The 20,854-nt window shown below is 45.0% G+C and overlaps 1 protein-coding gene across 1 annotated transcript in view; it reads right to left on the reverse strand.

Annotated features, from left to right (window-relative positions):
* Positions 1–18,942, reverse strand: part of PADI4 (peptidyl arginine deiminase 4) — a 36,478-nt gene extending 17,536 nt beyond the window's left edge. Inside the window, exons 1-4 of the mRNA XM_047726464.1 lie at positions 18,849–18,942; positions 5,240–5,420; positions 3,032–3,098; positions 967–1,034 (exon numbers count right to left, since the gene is read on the reverse strand). Coding sequence (XP_047582420.1) covers positions 967–1,034; positions 3,032–3,098; positions 5,240–5,420; positions 18,849–18,940 — 408 coding nt within the window. The 5' untranslated portion in view covers positions 18,941–18,942. The remainder of the gene's footprint in view (positions 1–966; positions 1,035–3,031; positions 3,099–5,239; positions 5,421–18,848) is intronic.
* Positions 18,943–20,854: the final 1,912 nt, after the last annotated feature.

Consider the following 20,854-nt stretch of genomic DNA (forward strand, 5'->3'; position numbering starts at 1 on the left):
TCAAAAAACGACCCCCAAGATAGTAAAATTTATTTTAACAGCTTAAAAAAAAAAAAACTGTCAGATTGGCAAACTGGACTGAGCTAAAGATTTATGCCAAGATCCTAATCTAAATCGTTACTCTTATGTGAACTCTTCATTACTCATTCGCCAAAGTGTGGGTACTATTCTTAGCAGCCAGTTGCTGTCTGTCCAAAGATAAAAGCAAATTCAGCAGCCCCTCCCAGCAGGGATCTAATAGGGATGACGTCTTTTGTTTGCAGGACAGCGTCGGCCCCCTGGGAATGACTGCATTCTGGGTGGGACAGAAAGACAGATTCCACTGCCAGAGTTGTAATCCCTCCCTCCACTTTTAGCTGACCCCACGGAGGGATCTTCGTCTTTTGACAGGACATGTCCTCCTAAAGGGCACACCAGCATTAAGCTGTACAGGCAGCTTGGGGATTTCAGGAACACCCTGGGCTTTGTCCTCAGACCCAGGTAAGGCTACCTTTATGCCGTACCTCTTAACCCTCCATTGTCTTTCAGCAACAGACTTTGGCTGTCCCAGCGCAGGTACTTCCCTCTTCTGCCCCCTGCCAGTTCTCCCTTTCTCTGCTCTTCATTCCCTGTGGGCAGCACCGTAGGGACCTCCCCCCCTAGCCAGGGAAACCCGGGCATGGGGGGATTTTTTCTCCCAGAGTTTAAGAACTGCTGGCAAATTTTTTCTCTGCTGGGCATTAACCTGATGACTCTAGAGTTTCTAATTTGCACAACATGTTCTCTGAACTCACAACCGGTGAAAATCTAGTTTTGCAAAAGAGATGGGGAATGCGTAAATCAAATTGGTAAGGGTGTTTTTTTGTTTTCTCCTTTGCCTTGTTCTTCCTCGAGGGACAGGCGGCCATTCGTGCCATCACCACCAGAGGGCGCAAGAGGAGAACCCAGCAGAAGTAGCACCTGGAGTGTTAGGAGGCTTGAGCGTACCTGGCCCTTCTTGGCACCGATGGGCTTCACTTTGCCAGTGCGGGTGATGTCCGTGCTCAAGGAGATTTCTGCAATCCCACCGAGTAAGAGGAGAGGGTTGGTAAAGGTACAAGGTCAAGGCACTCAGTGCGGTCCCTGGGAGATTGTCTGCCCCACGGCTTCTCTCCCTCCCCTTCCGAAGAGACACGAATTCAAAGACACCCCCATGTCTCCAAAGAAGATGTCTAATGGCAACCCAGAGAGCAGAGCTGGAGCTTCTGACCACACCCCTTCTCCTTGGCAGGGGTTTGGGGGGCCTCGTCACAGCTGTGATGCCAACCAGATCCAACACATCTGGCCACCTTCGGGGTTCAAAAAGAATTCAGAAAGATTTCCTGTGGACACCCCAATGGGATGCTTGGAGCCAAACTCCTGGAAGGACACCTAACCAGGCTCTCAAAGTCCCCTGGCCCCAATGTTAGCCCCCAGTAACCTTGGAGCGAGGGATACAGTGGTTACTCCAGCCCCACCTGACTTTTCCTGATGTGCATTATGGCTGCACGTCATGGTCACAAAAACCTACCCCACTCTGTCCAGATGTCAAGGCTGAGAAAGCATACGTCTGTTTTTAAGTCCTTCCCACCCTCATTAGAACACATGATCATAGTCTTCCCAGTGACGTAGATCTGTGTGCCCATATCGTAGGTAGTGACCTTGTGAGCTCACAGTGTGAGACTGACCTGGATGAACTTTTAAACACACCCACAGCCATATTTTAGTGTCAGGCCAGAGCAGCATAGAGTTTAGTGCTCTGGATTACTGGCTCCTTCACTAGCCAGCAGCATGAATTTAGGGAGATCTGTCTACTTCTTGGGCCTCAGTTTCCTCATCTGTAAAATGAGATATAATAGTACCAACTTCATGGGATTGTTGTAAGGTTGTTTTTTTTTTTTAAGATTTTATTTATTTATTTGAGAGATAGGGAGAGAGAAAGAGCACAGGCAGGGACAGGGGCAGAGGGAGAAGCTGACTCCCCAGTGAGTGAGGGGCTGGATATGGGGCTCGGTCCGGGGACACTGGGATCATGACCTGAGCTGAAGGCAGATGCTTAACCACTGAGCCACCCAGGGATCCCAGAATTGTTGTAAGGTTCAAAGGTAAAGTCTTAGCAGAGTGCCTGGTATAGAATTAGTGCTATATTACTCGCATTATTTAAATGTGCGCTAATGAAATGAATGTGTATTTATGAATAAAACTCATTAATGAAATGGAAGTTGAAATTTTCACATGCTATTCTGATACTTAATGCACATTTATTTTATTTTATTTTATTTTAAAATTATTTAAAAAATTTTTTTAAGATTTTATTTATTTATTTCATAGACAGAGATCACAAGTAGGCAGAGGGGCAGGCAGAGAGGAGGAGGATGCAAGCTCCCTGCTGAGCAGAGAGCCCGATGTGGGGCTCGATCCCAGGACCCTGGGATCATGACCTGAGCCGAAGGCAGAGGCTTTAACCCACTGAGCCACCCAGGAGCCCCCTTAATGCACATTTAAATGGTGATGATAATCATATAATATTACTGTTAAAGATGAGTTCAAGTTAGAAAATTACTTTATTTAAAGAAGAATGTTAAATAAATATGAGTCTAGCCAGATCGTTGATATTGCAAAACGGAGAAGATGGGATGTAAGTCATGGCATTTGGGGAACATCAGTCTATATATTATTGTATAAGACAGTGTCATCATCTACTTTTCTTATAAATATTTGAAGTGTCAAAAAGGTATAGAGACTCATATGTGGAAAATCCATATGCCACCACTTATGTTGAGAAAATATTAACATATGATGGAACTCCCCATAAATGTTCTCTCTCTCTCCCCATTTGAATTACTTTATGGCTCACCAACTGGGGAGGGAATATTTATGAACCACAATATATATAACTAGCTAGAAATTATCGCTTTTCTCTGCTCAGTCTAAAGTAAGCTCCAGAATGTAGTTTCTCTTGGAGAGACACCTTGCAAGGGTGTGTGTATGTGGAGAGGGGCAGTGGCATCCCAAGAACCTGGTCATTACTTACCAACACCAGTGACATAGAGCAGGGCTTGGATGGGGTTGGTCTTGGGTCCATAATATGAAATCTGAACCTAAAAGACAGAGCAAACCATGAAGGTCTTCTCTTAGTCATTCAACAAACACTAACTGGACTCCTGCTCTGTGCCAGTCCAGGGTGAGTTGCTGAGGAGACAAGGACAAGCAAGAAGTGGTGTCAGCCTATAGAAACACCCAACTGATGTGTGTGTGGGGGCAAAGAACTCAAATACTTATGATACTTAGATGAGGGTCCTGTGGGAGCCCAGAAATGGAAGGGCTGAGCCAGCCTGGGTGGTATCAGGGAGACACACTTTGAGGGACGAGTAGGCGCTCAGCAGCCAGAGACATGGTGGAGGGGGCATCAGTGGGAGGGCACTGGCTGTAAGCCACAAAAACTGGCTCCAACAAGCAGAAGGGGTGAAGAGGACCTGCAGAACCAGATCTTGGAAAGGCTGGAGCCCGAGCCCTCTGGGGATCTGGACAGTGGGAGCTTTGGGGAGCTGGTCTCTTCAGCGCTGGTGAAGATCAAAAAACACCAACCCTTACTGCCCAGGGTTCAAAATCCAGGAAGAGTGGATCTGACTGACCCACCCTGGCCAGAGGAGGGCAGAGCACCAGGATGGACACTTTGAAGTGAAAATGGCAGAGGGGAGTTCCCCAATGCAAAACCAAAGAGCCAGAAGAAGAGGCTCTCCTGAGGGGATAGACTGAGGGGTTTGGGTCTGTCCTGCAGGGAGTGGGGATCCAGGGAAATGTCACAGCCACCATCACCTCATGTCTAGACCACGGCACCAGCCTCCAGTCGACTGCCTGGATCCAGTCTACTCAGGACACTGCGGCCAGCGGGGTCTTTCTAAGACTAATGCAGACTTGTTATTCCCTGGATAGTAGGTTTTCACTGGCTTCCTGTTGCCCTCAGAAAGTGAGGTCCCTGATGCCAAACTCTCTAATACTGGCTACCTCTGTCCCCCAATTCCGTCTTCACCCTCTTTTCTTGCCATACATCTCTTCCTCAGTTTCCCCAGCACATGCCTGACCATCTCCTCCTCTAGAGTGTGCACACAGGCCACATATCCCATATAGAGTTCTCACTCTGCTTTCCCTCTCTTAGGCAGATCATTCCTACCTCCTTCAGCTTGCCACTTCTTCCAGGAAGTCTTCTTTGGTTGTGTAAACCACCACTTATGTTGAGAAAATATTAACATATGCATTTATGTTACATAATACTTTGAGGCTCAAGTTCTATGCTCCTATAGTAGGTAAGAACTCTCTGTCCCAACGGAAGACTGAATGGACTGTCCTGCTGGAAACAACTGCTCATTGGCCCAGATCTCTGTGGGAACCCCAGAGGATCCTATTGAGCTTATCTATAGTCAGAGGGGTGGAGTGGGTTGAGTGGTGGTTCCCAAAAACATATGTCCACATCCGAATCCCTAAAACTTGTGAATGTGACCTTATTTGGAAAAAAAGGTCTTTGCAGATGTAGTTAAGGGTCTTGAGATGAGATCATCATGGATTATCCAGGGAGACCTTAAATCCAGTGACTAGGGTCTTTATAAGAGTGAAGCAGAGGGAGATTTGGCAGCGTGGGGAGAGGGAAACAAGACCACAGAAGCAGAGACTGGAGTCTAGGAAGCTGAAGGAGGCCAAGAACTGGTTCTTCCAGAGCCTCCAGAAGGAGTGATGTCTGAAGACACTTTAATTTTGAACTTCTGTCCTCCAGAGAGAATACATTTCTGCTGATTTAATCCAGTAGCTTTTGGTCATTTGACCAGCAGCCACAGGAAGTGGACATGGACCAGAACTTCCCAGGGCTGCCTTAGCACTCACCACCACTTCTAATGACTTACCTGTATCTTACCCATAGGTTGTAAGCCCCATGCAGGCTGCAACCTCACCTGTCCTGTTCCCTTCTCTATCCCCAGTGCCTGGCAGTGCCTTGCATGTAGGAGGTGAATACTAAACATTTGCTGAATGGATGAATTTAGTAAAAACCTGGCTTCCATAACCCTCCAACATCCCTATATTGTCTGCCAGGATTCCATAGCTGTAACGGTCTCCATAGTATCCAGAAAAGAGGATGCTCTGCCAGAGCTGGGGCTGCGGGTCAGTGCAGGGCGGACTGTGAGCAGCTGACCTGCTGCTACCTGCTGACCTCCTCCCACACATCCCACCCCACGGCTGCCACACTCACCTTCTGGTCACCTGTGCTACTGCTGGCAGCTTTCATCCTCAAGCTCACTTCCAGGCTAGGGTCCAGGGACCACTTGGAGGAACCTGTGGTATTCTTCTTGGCTGGAGGGCTGTGGGCAACATCCACAGCCACTCCTGGGGATGCATTGATGCTGAAGGACGTGTAGCCCATGGGCGCAGAGCTGTGGAAGAGACAATAGGGAGGAAAGAGGGGCTCAGTGAGGGAGGCATGGCCCTCTACTGCTCTCCCAGCATTCTTCCCTTTCCCCCCAGCAACTGTAAACCCCACATGGCAGCCAGTCGACTCTGACCATGGAAATGAAGTGCTGTGAGGTTGTTGGTAGGTAGCGAGAAACAAAAAAAAATTTTCCTGACCTGAAGAGGTTACACTTGGGCTAGGAGAATTGCAGAGGGAGGGGCACACAGAGCAGCACAAACTACTGCTTCTGGCATATGGCTCACCAGTGCTCTTGCAAAACAACTAGATAGTGATTAAAATATACTTTTTAGAGCACTGCTGAGATCATGAGATGTAAGAGAGATCTCCAAGGACTCCCTTCTCTGTGTGCATCCACACACACATACACACCATGGAGGTTATATTGAGAAACACTGAAAACAAAGAGGAGATATTAAAGATATCCAGAAAGAAGAGTCAGGTCACCTATGAAGGAATTACTATTAGATTAAAAGCAGGTTTCCCAATAGCAACAACAAAATCCAGAAGACAATTGAATAACATCTGCAAAGTATTTTGGAAAAAGTATTTTGAAAAAATAACTGCTTACTTTGAATTGTGTACCCCAACAAAATTTTATACATATACATATATATGTATATATATAAATATAAATAAAGATTTTTAAAATTTATTTGAGAGAGTGAGAAAGAGAACATGAGTGATGGGGAGGGATAGACGGAGAGGGAGAAGAAGACTCCTTGCTGGAGCTGGGAGCCTAATGTGGGGCTTAATCCCAGAACCCCAAGATCCTGACCTGAGCTGATGACAGATGCTTAACTGATTGAACCACCCAGGTGCCCCAAGAAAAAACTGTACAAATAAAAATACCAAAAAGGTAAAAACAAGTTCAAATATATGTATAATCAAAGTAAATGTCAATGTATCAATGTTACCAGTTAAAAGAGAGTTTTGACTTAGAGAAACAAAACTCAGCTACTTGAAATTTGTAAGAACTACCTAAAATATAAAGATCCAGAAAAGATGAAATTTAAAGGAAAGGAAAAACATACATTAGGCCAATACTGACCAAAAGAGGGTTGGGGTGGGTATATTAATATCAGATAAAGTTAATTTTTAGATGAAAAACACACTATTAGCAATAGAGAGGAACACAACCTGATAATTTAAGGTTCAATTCACCCAGAAGATATTCTAAACTTGTATGCACCTAATAACATAGCTCCAATATACATATAAGGCAAAACTGATAGAAATGCAGGGAGAAGTTGACAAATCCATCATCACAGTTGAAGACTGCAAGTCTTCTTTCTCAATCAACAATAGATTAAGCAGACAAAAAAATTAGTAACAAAATTAACAAGCTTGATTTGTTATGCATATACGGAATTCCTTGCTCCACAACTGGTAAATATATAGTGCACACGGATCAATAAAAAAACATTGATCACATAGTTAACCATCAAAGCAAGTTGCAGCAAATGTTAAAGGATAGGTCATATACAATATAGATAGCACAGTCTTTGATCAGAATGTGACTAAGTTAGGAGTCACTAATATAAAGTCCATTTTTAAGCCCCATACATTTGGAAATTTTAAAGCCAGACTTATAGATAATTTACAAGTCAATGGACAATTAATGGAAATTAAATAATAATACTCAGGACTGAGCAATACTTAAAATACTACATTTCAAAACTTTTGGGGGAGCTAAAGGTGTTGCTTTGTGCCTTAAATGCTTCGATCTTCAAAAAGAAGAGAAAGGTTAAAAAATAAGTATATAGGAAAAAACAGAAAAACCAAATAGAATGTAATCTCCTAAAACACGGAAAATAAAGATGGTAGAAATCCGTGAAATATAAATCAAGTAAATCAACAAAGTCAAAATAGACTAATATAACTGGTAAACTTCTGGCAAGATTGATCAAGGGAAAAAATAAGAAAAATGAAAAAAAAAATCCCTACAGGAAAGGCAGATTATTTTGTAGATAGTTGATAAAAGGTAACAGAACCCCACAGCATGATTATCTGTAACATCCCCCCCCAAATTTTAAACCTTAAATTAAATTGGATTAAGAATTCAATAAGGTAGATAGTAAGGTAGAGAGGCAAAAATTACTTGCATTTCTGTACAGCAGCAGTAAATAGTTAGAAAAATAATTTTTATAAACTGATATATAATTTACATTAGGAAAAAACACTGTAAAGTACCTAGGATAAATCTAACAGAAGATATGAAAGGATTTTATGGAGAAAACCAAACCTATTGAAAACACTAGAGAAGACCCAAATTAATAGAAGGAAATAACATGGAATTCCAGGACATTTCATGGAACTTGACAAGTTGATTCCAGGAGTGACATGACAAACCAAGGGACTAACACAATTAAAGTACTCCTTAAGGAAAAGAAGCAAAAGGTAAGGGACTTGCTCTACCAGATATGAGTTACCAGGAAGCTATGGATGGTGCTATAATGGCTCAGGCAGAGACAAATGACAGATGTAACTTAAGAGAGATTCTCCCTGAAAAGTGAAACCTCCTACACTGTTGGTGGGAATGCAAGCTGGGGCAGTCACTCTGGAATACAGCATGGAGGTTCCTCAAAAAGTTGAAAATAGAGCTACCCTATGACCCAGCAATTGTGCTACTGGATATTTACCCCAAAGATACAAATGTAGTGATCTGAAGGGACACCTCCTGCACCCCAATGCTTATAGCAGCAATAGCCACAGTAACCAAACTATGGAAAGAGCCTAGATGTCCATCAACAGATGAATGGATAGATGTAGTACACACACACACACACACACACACACACAGTGGAATATTATGCAGCCATCAAAAATGAAATCTTGCCATTTGCAATGACACAGATAGAACTAGAGGGTATTGTGCTAAGTGAAATAAGTCAACCAGAGAAAGACAAGTATCATATGATCTCACTGATATGAGGAATTTGAGAAACAAGAGAGGATCATAGAGGAGGGTAGGGAAAAATGAAACAAGATGAAACCAGAGAGGGAGACAAACCATAAGAGATTCTTAATCTCAGCAAACAAACTGAGAGTTGCTAGAGTGGAGGAGGGTGGGAGAGATGGGGTGGCTGGGTGGTGGACATTGGGGAGGGTATGTTAACACATACCTCACATATGGTGAGCACTGTGAATTGTGTAAGACCTATACCCCTGAAACAAATAATACATTATATGTTAATTAAAAAGAGAGAGAGAGAGATTCTCCTTGACCTGCGACCAAAGTGATCTTGTAAATAAGCAGGCAAAGGGAAGATTATGTAACAAATGGTGCTGGGACAATTGCTTGCTCATAGGGAAAATAGTTAAATTGGATGAATAATTAAATTGATCCCATCCTCACACCATATATAAAAACAAGCTCCAGGTGGATTTAAGGCTTAAAAATGAAAGGCAAAAATGTGAATTTTTTTAAAAATAGATTTTATTTTTTAGAGAAGCTTTAGGTTCACAGCAAAATTGAGTGGAAGGTCCAAAGATTTTCCATATATCTCCTGCCCTCCACCCCCATGCACAGCCTTTCCCATTATCAGCATCATCCACTGGAGTGATACACTCATTAAAATTGATAGATCTACATCAATACATCATAATCATCCAAAGTCTGCAGTTTACATTATGTTTTGCTCTTGGTGTTGTACAGTCTATGAATTTAAACAAATGTATGAATGGTGACATGTATCCACCATTATGGTATCATACAGAGTAGTATCATTGCCCTGAAAATCCTCTGTACTTGTGATTGAGTTCCAGTTTCAAAGCATTATGGTCCGAGAATATGCAGGGAATAATCTCAATCTTTTGGTATCGGTTGAGACCTGACTTGTGACCCAGTATGTGGTCTATTCTAGAGAAAGTTCTATGTATGTTCGAGAAGAATGAGTATTCTGTTGTTTGAGGGTGGAATGTTCTGTATATATCTATGAACTCCATCTGGTCCAATGCATCATTCAAAGCTCTTGTTTCTTTGTTGATTTTCTGCTTAGAGGATCTGTCCGTTGCTGAGAGTGGAGTGTTGAGGTCTCCTACTATTAGCGTATTATTATCAATATGTCTCTTTATTTTGGTTAATAGTTGGCATATGTAGTTGGCTGCTCCCATGTTGGGGGCATAGATATTTACAATCGTTAGATCCTCTCGTTCGATAGCTCCTTTTAGCATGATATAGTGTCCTTCTGTATCTCTAACTACAGTCTTTAGCTTAAAATCTAATTTGTCTGATATGAGAACTGCTACCCCAGCTTTCTTTTGAGGTCCATTGGCATGAAAAATGGTTCTCCATCCCTTCACTTTCAGTCTGGATGTATCTTTAAGTTCAAAATGAGTCTCTTGTAGACAGCATATGGATGGGTCCTGTCTTTTTATCCAATCTGCAACCCTGTGCCGTTTCATGGGAGCATTTAGGCCATTCACGTTGAGAGTGATTATCGATAGATAGGATTTTATTGTCATCATGTTTCCTGTGAAGTTTTTGTTTCTATAGGTAGTCTCTGTAAATTTCTGCTCTATGTCACTCTTGGGGGTCTTTCTCCTTTTATAGAAACCCCCTTAATATTTCTTGCAGGGCTGGCTTTCTGGTCACATATTCTTTCAGTTTCTGCTGGTCTTGGAAGCTCCTGGTCTCTCTGTCCATCTGAATGACAGCCTTGCTGGATAAAGTATCCTTCAAAATCCTAGAGGAGAACATAGGCAGTAACCTTTTGACATAGGTCACAGCAACTTCTTTCAAAACACGTCTCCAAAGGCAAGGGAAACAAAAGTGAAAATGAACTTTTGGGACTTCATCAATATAAAAAGGTTCTGCACAGCAAAGGAAACAGTCAACAAAATGAAGAGACAACCCACGGAATGGGAGAAGATATTTGCAAATGACCCTACAGATAAAGGGCTGGTATCCAAGATCTATAAAGAACTTCCCAAACCAAACACCCCCCCAAAAAAATAATCAAGTCAAATAATGGGCAGAAGACATGAACAGACACTTCTCCAAAGAAGACGTATAAATGGCTAGCAGACACATGAAAAAATGTTCATCATTATTAACAATCAGGGCGATTCAAATCAAACCCACATTGAGATACCACCTTACACTAGTTAGAATGGCAAAAAATTGATAAGACAAGAAAAAACAATTGTTGGAGAGGTTGTGGGGAAAGGGGAACCCTCTTACACTGTTGGTAGGAATGCAAGTTGGTGCAATCACTTTAGAAAACCATGTGGAGGTTCCTCAAAAAGTTAAAAATAGGACCAGGCTCTCTGCTCAGCAGGGAGCCTGCTTCCCCCCCCCCCCACCCCAGTCCCGGACTGCTTCTTTGCCTGCTTGTGCTCTCTCTTTCTCTCTCTCTCTGTCAAAAAAATAAAAAAAAAAATCTTTAAAAAAAAAGTTAAAAATAGGGCAATTGCACTACTGGGTATTTACCCCAAAGATACAGATGTAGTGAAAAGAAGGGTCATATGCACCCCAATGTTTATAGCAGCAATGTCCATAATAGCCAAACTGTGGAAAGAGCTGAGATGCCCTTCAACAGGTAAATGGATAAAGATGGTGTGGTCCATATATACAGGAATATTACTTAGTCATCAGAAAAGATGAATAATCAACATTTGCATCAACATGGATGGGACTGGAGGAAATTATGCTGAGTGAAATAAGTCAAGCAGAGAAAGTCAGTTATTATATGGTTTCTCTTATTTGGTGGCACATAAGGAATAACATGGAGGACATTAGGAGAAGTAAGTGGAAAATGAAGGGGGTAGAATCAGAGGGGGAGATGAACAATGAAAGACTATGGACTCTGGGAATCAAACTGAGGGTTTTAGAGGGGAGGGGATTGTACGGGATGGGTGAGTCTGGTGATGGGTATTAAGGAGGGCATGTACTGCATGGAGCACTTGGTGTTATATGCAAACAATGAATCATGGAACACTACATCAAAAACTAATAATGTACTGTATGGTGACTAACATAATTTTAAAAGTTATACAAAAAAAAATCCTCTGTGTTCTGCCTATTTATCCCTCGTTCCCCCAACCCCTGGCAACCGCTGGTATTTTACTGTTACCATAGTTTTGTCTTTTCCAGAATGTCATACAGTCAGGATCACATGGTATGTAATCTTTTTAAAAATTATTATTATGTTAGTCACCACACAGTACATCATTAGTTTTTTTTTTAATTTTTTCATCATTAGTTTTTTATGTAGTGTTCCATGATTCATTTTTTGCCTATAAACCCAGTGCTCCATGCAATCTGTGTCTTCCCTAATACCCGTCACTGGGCTCACCCAAACCCCCACACTGCTCCCTTCTAAAACTCCCAGTTGTTTCCCAGAGTCCATAGTCTCTTATGGTTCATCTCCCCCTCTGAATTCCCCCTCTTTCATTTTCCCCTTCCTTCTCCTAATGTCCTCCATGTTATTCCTTATGTTCCACAAATAAGTGAAACCATATGATAATTGACTTTCTCTGCTTGACTTATTTCACTCAGCATAATCTCCTCCAGTCCCATCCATGTTGATGCAAAAGTTGTTCATCCTTTCTGATGACTGAGTAATATTCCATTGTATATATGGACTGCAACTTCTTTATCCATTTGTCTGTTGAAGAGCATCTCAGCTCTTTCCACAGTTTGGTTATTGTGGACATTGCTGCTATGAACATTGGGGTGCATACGGCCCTTCTTTTTACTACATCTGTATCTTTGGGATAAATACCAAGTAGTGCAATTGCTGGGTCATAGGGTAGCTATGTAGTCTTTTCAGATTGGCTTCTTTCTTACTAATATCCATTTTAAGTTTCCTCCATGCCTTTTTATGGCTTGAAAGCTAATTTCTTTTTAGCACTGAATAACATTCCATTGTCTGGATGGACCGCAGTTTCTTTATCCATTCACCTACTGAGAGACTTCTTGGTTGCTTCCAAGTTTTGTCAATTATGAACAAAGCTGCTATAAATATCAGTGTGCAAATTTTGTGTGGACATAGGTTTTCAACCTCTTTGGGTAAATACCAAGGAGTGCAATTACTGGACTGTATGGTAAGAGTATGTTTAATTTTGTAGGAAACCACCAAATCGTCTTCCAAAGTGGCTGTACCATCTTGCATGATCACCAGTGGTGAAATGAGAATTCATGTTCTTCCACATCCTCTCCAGTGTTCGGTGCTCTCAGTGTTCTGGATCTTGGCCATTCTAATAGGTGTGAAGTGGCATCTTATGGTTGCTTTAATTTGCATTTCCTGGATGACATATCACGTGGAGCATCTTTCCCACATGTCTACCTGCCATCTGTGTATCTTCTTTGGTGAGGTATCTGTTAAGATCTTTAGCCCATTTTTCAACCAGGTGGTTTGTTATTATTGTTTTAAAGTTCTTTGTAAGTTTTCGATAACAATCCTTTATTAGCTATATCTTTTGTTAATATTTTCTCCCAGTCTGTGGTTTGTCTTTCTTATTCACTTGACAGTCTTTTTTAGAGCAGAACTTTAAAATTTTAATAAAGTCCAACTTATCAATTCTTTCTTTACTTTCCTGGATTATGACTTTTGTATTTTACCTGAAGAGTCATTGCCAAGGTCATCTAGAGTTTCTCCTATATTACCTTGAGAATTTTATAGTTTTCTGTTTTACATTTAGGTCTATGGCCTATTCTGAGTTAATTTCTGTGAAGGATGTAAGGTCTGTGTCTAGATTCCTTTTTTGAATGTAGATGTCCAGTTGTTCCAGCACCATTTGTTGAAAAAACTTTTTTCCCCATTGTATTATCTTTGCTTTTTGACAAGGGTCAGTTGATTATATTTACATGGATCCATTTCTGGTTCTCTATTCTGTTCTATTTATTTATTTCTCTATTCCTTTGCCAATACAACACTCTCTTCATTATAGATTTATAATAAGTCTTTGTAATATAGTTTCAGCCCTCCAACTTTATTCTTCTCCTTCAAAACTGTTAGCTATTCTGAGTTTTTTCCCCTCTCCATAGAAACTTTAGAATCAGTTTGTCGATATCCAGAAAATGGAATTGCACTGAATCTATACATCAAGCTGGGAAGAACATCTTGGCAATGTTGACTCTTCCTATCCATGAACATGGAATATCTCTTCAATTATTTACTTCTTTGATTTCTTTCACCAGGGTTTTGCCATTTCCTCATATAGATATTATACATACCTAAGTATGTATACCTAATACCTAAGTATTTAATTTGGGGGAGTAATTAAGTATTTAATTTGGGGGAGTACAAATGTAAATGGTACTGTGTTTTTAATTTTCAAACTCCACTTGTTTGTTGCTGGTAGGTAGGAAAATGATGGACTTTTCTACATTAACACTGTATTCTATAGCCTTGCCATAATTGCTTGTTAGTGTTTTTTGGGGGGAGGGTTAGGGTTTTTTTTTGTTGTTGTTGTTAATTCATTTGGAGTTTCTACATAGAAGATCTTGTCATCTGCAAAGAAAGATAGGTTTATTTCTTTCTTTCCAAAATTAGTATCTCTCTTACTTCCTTTTCTAGTCTCATTGCATTTGCTAGGAATTTTAGTATGATGTTGAAAAGCAGTAGTGAGTGGGGACATCTTTGCCTTTCTCCTCATCTTAGTGGGAAAGCTGCAAGTTTCTCAGCATTAGGTTGATGTTATCTGTAGGTTTTTTTGTTGGTAGACTATCAGGTTGAGGAAATTCCCCTCTAAGTTTACTGAGAGTTTTATCTTAAACAGGTGTTTGCATCTTTTAAAAGAAGATGACACAAGCATCTTTATGTTCTTTCTTAAGACATAAAACCAATAAACATTAAAGAAAAGATTTTAAGTTCAACTAGAGGAGAATAAATAACTTCTGTTCATCAAAAGACACTATAAAGAGAAAAGAGTTAGCATGATCTACAGAGAAGATATTCATGACATCAAACCAAAAAGGTTTAGCACCTAGAATATGTGAAGAACATGGGTGAATCAATATGAAAAAGATAACTCAATAGAAAAAAAATAGCTAACGATATGAACAGGTATTCAGAGAGGCTGCAACAGAAAAGGATGACAAACATGTGAAGAGTAACTTCATCCCACTCATGAGTAAGGAAACAAAAATATCCAGGCCATAGCGGGACAGGGATACTACCCTGACTGGACTGGTGAAAAAGAACACTGTGGACAGTTCAAAGGCAACCCTAACACACTGCTCAGAGGAATGTGAACTTTATCACTCTGTAAAACAACTTGGTGTTCTGTTTGAAGTCAAACATCGGCCCGCCCCAAACCCAGCAATCCACTGCAAGACAGACACCCCAGAGCATCCTTGGCACGTGTCCACCAGGAGACATGTCCGGGATCGTTCAGAGCAGCACTTTCTGTAACAGTGAGTGACCCACAGACAGTGGAAGGACTAAAGCATCGTAGCAGATTCAGACCATGATGGAGGCTCCCTGGAAAGGCAGAGCTCACTCCCCAAGGACGCAAAGATGTGTGTTAGAATTGTGTTTTCTGTTTTTATTCTTGCCATAAAGTTCTTAATCTCTGTATCAAAAGCTACATGTATTCCTTCTAGAGAATTAGGAAAACACAGGAAAATTCTGTGAGAAGGAGACCTCAAAGATGGTCTCCAGTAATCCCCACCTCTGATGCTCACGCCCTTGTGTAAATCCCTCCTCAGGGAGGGTGGAAAGGGCCTTGAGACGGCCTTCTGGCCAAAGGGAAAAGCCAAAGGGATGGGTTGTCATGTCTGTGATAAGGTTACAAAAGACCCTTTCTCTGTTCCCCCATTTCTCTTCCTCTCCCCCTAACCTTGGCTTCCTCACCTTGATGGAACAAGTCACCAAAAACCATAAGGGGGGCCTAGAAGCAGAGCCTGCCTCAGCCAAGCCTCAACATGGCTATAACCACACTGGCACCTTGACCCTGACTGCTGAGGCCCAAGGCGGAGGATCCAGCTAAGCCACAGAGGAGTCCTGCCCCACAGAAACAGTAAGATAATAGCCACTACTGTTTCAAGCCACTGGGTTTGTGGACTATTTGTCCCACGGTGATCCTTAGCTAATAGAGGACTAACAAGGAAGACAGGAGGAGAGAGGCAGACAGGGAGGAAAGAAGGAAGAGAGGGAATGGAGAGAGGGAGAGAGGGAGGGAACGAGGAGGAGGGAAGAACTGCCTAGAAGAAAATGGAATATTACCACTTAGGGACCATCATGGATGGATATTTTGATTATTTTCTTTCAGGAGACAAATTTTTAAAGTCTGTTTTGAAGGATCAAGAAGTAGATGAAAAAAGAAACATATTTCCCCAACACTCTCCCAGTCTCTGTTCCCAGATTTCCTTTCACGTGTTACCCAGTCCCCTGCCCCCACCCCTGGCCCTCACGCCATCCACACAAAGTCAAGCTCAGGTTCTTAGCCTTCAAGGACAGCGATCATTTACAGAGCATTCACTCTGCTCCAGGCCCCGAACACGTTCTTTCCACACATCAGCTCGTTGACTTTTCATCACCAACCTTCTCTCCATCTCACAGGTGCAGGACTGAGGCAGAGGGCTGAAGACACCTCGTCAAGGTCAGCTTTAGGCATTGCGCGTCTCTGCACAATGGGTCGGGATGGTGCCAGTGCCCTTCCTTCATGCGTCCCACTTCTACCTTCTCTCCATACTGCAGTCACACTGAGCCCCTCGTGCCACCCCTCACCTCCCCAGATGTACGTGTCCGTGCTGTGTGCCAGACCGTGAGCTGGGGGAACAGAGGATGGGGTGGGGGCAAGCTTCGTGGTCCCAGGGGCTCCTGGCTAGGAGAAGGGCGATTTCCTCAGCCAGAGGATCTGCTGTCCCGTTGTGGGCTCCCCCAAGTCTTCCTTGACAAGGTCACCATGCCACATTTACTAAACTCCACTAGTGGGTGTCCCTGCCACTGGGATTGGAGCTGGAATGAATGTTCTTTCTTTTGGCTGTTTTCCAGACCCTCTCAGGTCCCCAAATAAGGGACTTTCAAAAACATAAGGGGGTTTTCACTGTGAGTGGAGGGGAGCAGCCATGTGTGCTGTTGTGAGACAATTCAGAGCTGGTCTTCCAGTGATTTCTACTAGCCTCTGCAGAGCCAGCACTGAAAGCTCGAGCCCCAGACAAGTGCCCACATCCCTCCAAATCCTGAATCCAGCATCTCCTTCCCTATGACCCCAGGCTGGACAGCACTTAGCATCTGCGACTCTCGCATTCAGTGGCTCGCATGATCCTTACAGGAAGGGGGACTGCTCTGAGGACACTCAGCATGCCTTATGTGGTTTCATCCTCACCACAACCCAACAGCATGGATGTTAATGTTCCCATTTTACAGGTGGGTAGACTGAGGCTTAGAGACATCCCTGCCCCCCACTGTCACACTGAGTAACTGTCTGCTGAGAAGGAGATACTGGGAGGAAGAGGACAAGCCCCCTGACTGCAGCATCAGGACGTCCACCATCTTCCATGGTTGGCGACTCCAGACCCTCCCCACCCACAACATTCCGGGCCTTCCAAGCCCTCTGGAAGCTGCGTGAGCTCCACCAACCAGGCAGCGAGGCCCAACAAGGCCAGTGCCACAGCACTCAGAGGCCAAGTGTGCTAGGGAAGCAAGTGAATTTGGGGTCAGGCAGTCCTGGATTTGAATTTCCTGGCTTAGTCACCTTGAATTTGTATGACCTTGAAACCTCAGTTTACTCATCTCTAAAACAGGCTCATTAGAAATCATGGACCGAAGGACCTGGCACATAGTAGCCAGGGTCACACTACCTTCCTGACTCCAGCCACAAGCATCACAGAAAGCTCTCGACGGGTTTCACTATTTGTCTCAGGTCGGTGGGATTTTGTCCGAATAAAATCAACATGCTTCTCATTACAGGAAGAGTACTTCCCAAATGTAAACTGAAAATCACAAGTGGCAGCTCTGGAAGAGGTTCCCACACCCCTGGGCCTGCTCCTGCCTCTGCAGTGCTGTCTTTCTACCCCCCGGGGGCTCTGAGCCCAGCGGTAGAGGACAAGGCTCCTGCAGGGGTGTGGAGCACGCGTGTGCTGGGAGGAGGTCAGGGGAGCGGAGCTGGGGAGGAGGCAGTGCCAACCCCATCTGTTTCCAGAAGGGAATTCAGGCCACAGTCAGCGTGGTGGCAGCTGGCCTGGGGCTGCTGTTTAGTGTGGGTGGGAAGTGAGGGGGTGGGGTCCCAGAGCCTGGTTTAAATCCTGGCTCCCTCACCTACGAGCTGTGTGGCTTTACACAGTTACTGGACCTCTCAGAGCCTCAGCTTCCCCTTCTGTAAAATGGGAATAGCAGCACTGCCTGCCTCCTAAGGCTGATGACTGAGTCCTGTGTAGGGAGTGGGGTGGAACCTGCAGTCATTGTCGTGGGGGATGGGCAGGGCATGGAACGTCTCACTGAGGGAGGAGCTCACTCCTAGAAGAGTCAGCAGCCTCAGATGACATCGGTCTCTCTTTATCCTTCACCACTCGACCTCTCCGTCTCCTGCCTCCTCGCCACAGCTCCAGACAGCCCCCCAGAACTTTACTGCTGCTCCACCATGGCCCAGGGTCAGGTGACACTTGGAGGAAATGTCCCAGACACTCCTGTGGGCACATACTAGGACCACTGACGTCCAGCCTGGGTGGGAGGAAGCCCGGGGCGGCCACTATGATGATCGATAACGACACTGACCATGCACACTTGCTGAGTGTCCATAGACCATTTTGTGTCACTGGAGCCTGGTGCAGGCCGGGCACATAGTAGGTGCGCAGCTGGTATTTGTTGGGTGATTGGATGCATGGGTGGATGAAAATCCACCAGCGATACATCCAGCTCTGCGCTAAGTACTTCCACACTCCCACGGCCTTTCCCATTCAGTCCCTCTAACCACACTATGGAGTGGGTATCATCCCCATTTCACAGATGAGGGACCTGAGGCTCAGTTGGCCAAGGCCAGCCAGCTGGCCAACAGCAGGGACAGGTTTCCCGCCCCAGCCTCTCCCACCACACATAGGTTATTCCGCACCCATGGAGGGAGGCTTGACTGAGAGGTGTGGGGGGGGGGTAACGAACTGCACCGTGAACCAGGTGTGGGTCATGAAGTCCAGGGCCTCGCCTACCTTCCAGGGCACGCCTGCTGCATGATCTTTGGCAAGTCACAGACCCTCTCTGAGCTCCACTGCCTCAATGGTGAAAGGAGAAGGTCCTGCTTGCCCTATGATAATTCACCTGTGGTGAGGCCCTGGGGAACCTTCGCCTGGAATCCAGCACATCCCAGGACCACGCGAGCCTCACTCCTCCAGCATCTCCCCTGGCAGCAGCCTGAAGCCTGAGCCAACCCCACGTCCTGCGTCTGCAGAACCTGCTCATCCAGCATCGATGGGCCTGTCCCCCGCCCCCAGAATGTCCCTGCTCACCTGTAGACATCCAGCTGAGTCTCGGTGCCCAGCACACACACGGCATGGGTGGGCTGCTCCGGGGTCACGTGGATCACCGCGCCCTGGGCCATAATCCCGCCAGCCCGTCCCTCCAGCTGCAGGAAGCCCCTTGGCTGGTTCCTTTATAGGGCCCAGCAGAGCCATGAGTCAGCACCTGTGGTTTACAGGCTACTTAGCCCCTCCCCACTCAGATCCCGGGGCGTGTACTCTCGCTGCTCTTCCTGCCCAGGAGCTGCCCCTCCGGCCCGCATGAGTGTCAATGTCAGAATCACGCCAGGCCGGCTCTGTTAGTCTCCTGGGAAGGGTCAGGGGCTCAGGAAGCCGCGAGTGCAGGTCTGGGTCCTCACGTCACAGCCCCCTGCATGCCTGGGGCCCTGAACACCGGGGTCCATCCAACATGGGTGTCAGAGAGGAAGAGGAGAGAAAAGCAGGGAGCTCAGGGGATCGTGGCAAGGAGGTCACCCCTGGGCTATGCACTTGAGGACCGAGCTGGCTTGGGACCAGTGTCCCCAGGCTGGACCACCCACGTGGCAGGTCACCATCTTGGGTCTGTTCTGTGCACCAGGCAGCTCTCTCTGCCCCTCACGTGGACCCACCCACGGAAGCAGGCCTGTGGGGTAAACACTGTCACTATTCCCCACCTGGTCCTCGCAGCAGCTCTTGGAGGTCGGAATCACTATGATTCCCATATTACAGAAGAAACTGAGGCACCGAGAAGCCAAGTAATACTTCCAAGATTCCACAATGCGTAGAGTGGGCGTCCGGGCCCCAGACCGCCTTCTCAAGGCTCAAAGCCCGTCTGCTGTGCCGGCAGGTGATGTGGCCACGTGACCCTCTGGTGTGTCCACACGGCTGGCCTTAATAAACCCACTTTCTCCAGCTGGGCCCAGGGTTAGGACTCCTCTGAGCTTTGGATGGAAGCCGGGGAGGGGGCTGTCCACTGCCAGACTTGAGAAGACCCTCACCACCAGATCCAGTCATCCTGGGGATGGGGGAGTGAGGCCCAGGGGGCAGTGGTGTGCCCACTGTCACACAGCAAATCAGCTGCAGGGCTGGGCTCTACCCCAAGACTTAGGTCTCCTGGTGTGATTTTCTATTTTTCCTTTTCCCCCCATTTTTCTTCAGCATTTTGGGGTTTACACTGGCTATGAATAAGTCACAGAGAGAACAAGCCCAAAGCAGTTTTATTAATTCAACAAATATTTCTTGATTGCCTACTGTTTACCAGGCCCTGTTTGGGGCACTGAGGATGCAAAGCAAATAAAGCAGACAAATAATTCTGTCTTTGTGGGATGTTTTTTCTTTTAATAGAAAGAGACAACAAATAGGCAATAAATATAATAAGTGAATTACATAGTATATTAGCATTGTGGAAAAACAAAACAAGAGGGCGTGGGGTAGATTGCCATTTCAAATAGGGTGGTCAGAAAAGAGGACATCTGAGCAGACTTGAGGGAGATGACAATGTGGATATTTGGGGGGACAATATTCCAGGTTGAGGAAAGAGCACAACTTGTGCAAAGGCCCTGAGGCAGAGACATGCCTGGAGCATGACTGGAATCCAGTAGAGGAAGGCGTGGGGAGGGAGGGCAATGCTAGGAGGTGGAGGGCAATGCTAGGAGGTGGGGAGCCAGTCACAAAGGACCTTGCAGCTGTCATGAGGACTTTGGCATCTACCCCAAGTGACAAGGAGAGACACAGGGACATTTTGGGCAGAGGAGGACCACGGTCTGATCTCTTTGGCAGCTGCGGGAGAATCAGCCACAGGGAGACCAGTGAGGAGGTTGCTGCTCTCTGGCAGGTGGTAGGTGATGGGGCCAGGCACGCAGTGCTAGCGTGGAGGAGGTGAGAAGCAGTCAGATTCTGGACATTCCCTGACAATATAGCCAATAGGATTTGCAGAGGGACCTGACTGGGGCGGGGGGGAGGCATCAGCAAAAGTGAGGAATCAAGGAGTTCTCCAAGGTCCAGGGAGGCCTGAGCCC

This window comes from Lutra lutra, chromosome 4 (assembly GCF_902655055.1).
Source record: "Lutra lutra chromosome 4, mLutLut1.2, whole genome shotgun sequence".
Taxonomy (NCBI): domain Eukaryota; kingdom Metazoa; phylum Chordata; class Mammalia; order Carnivora; family Mustelidae; genus Lutra; species Lutra lutra.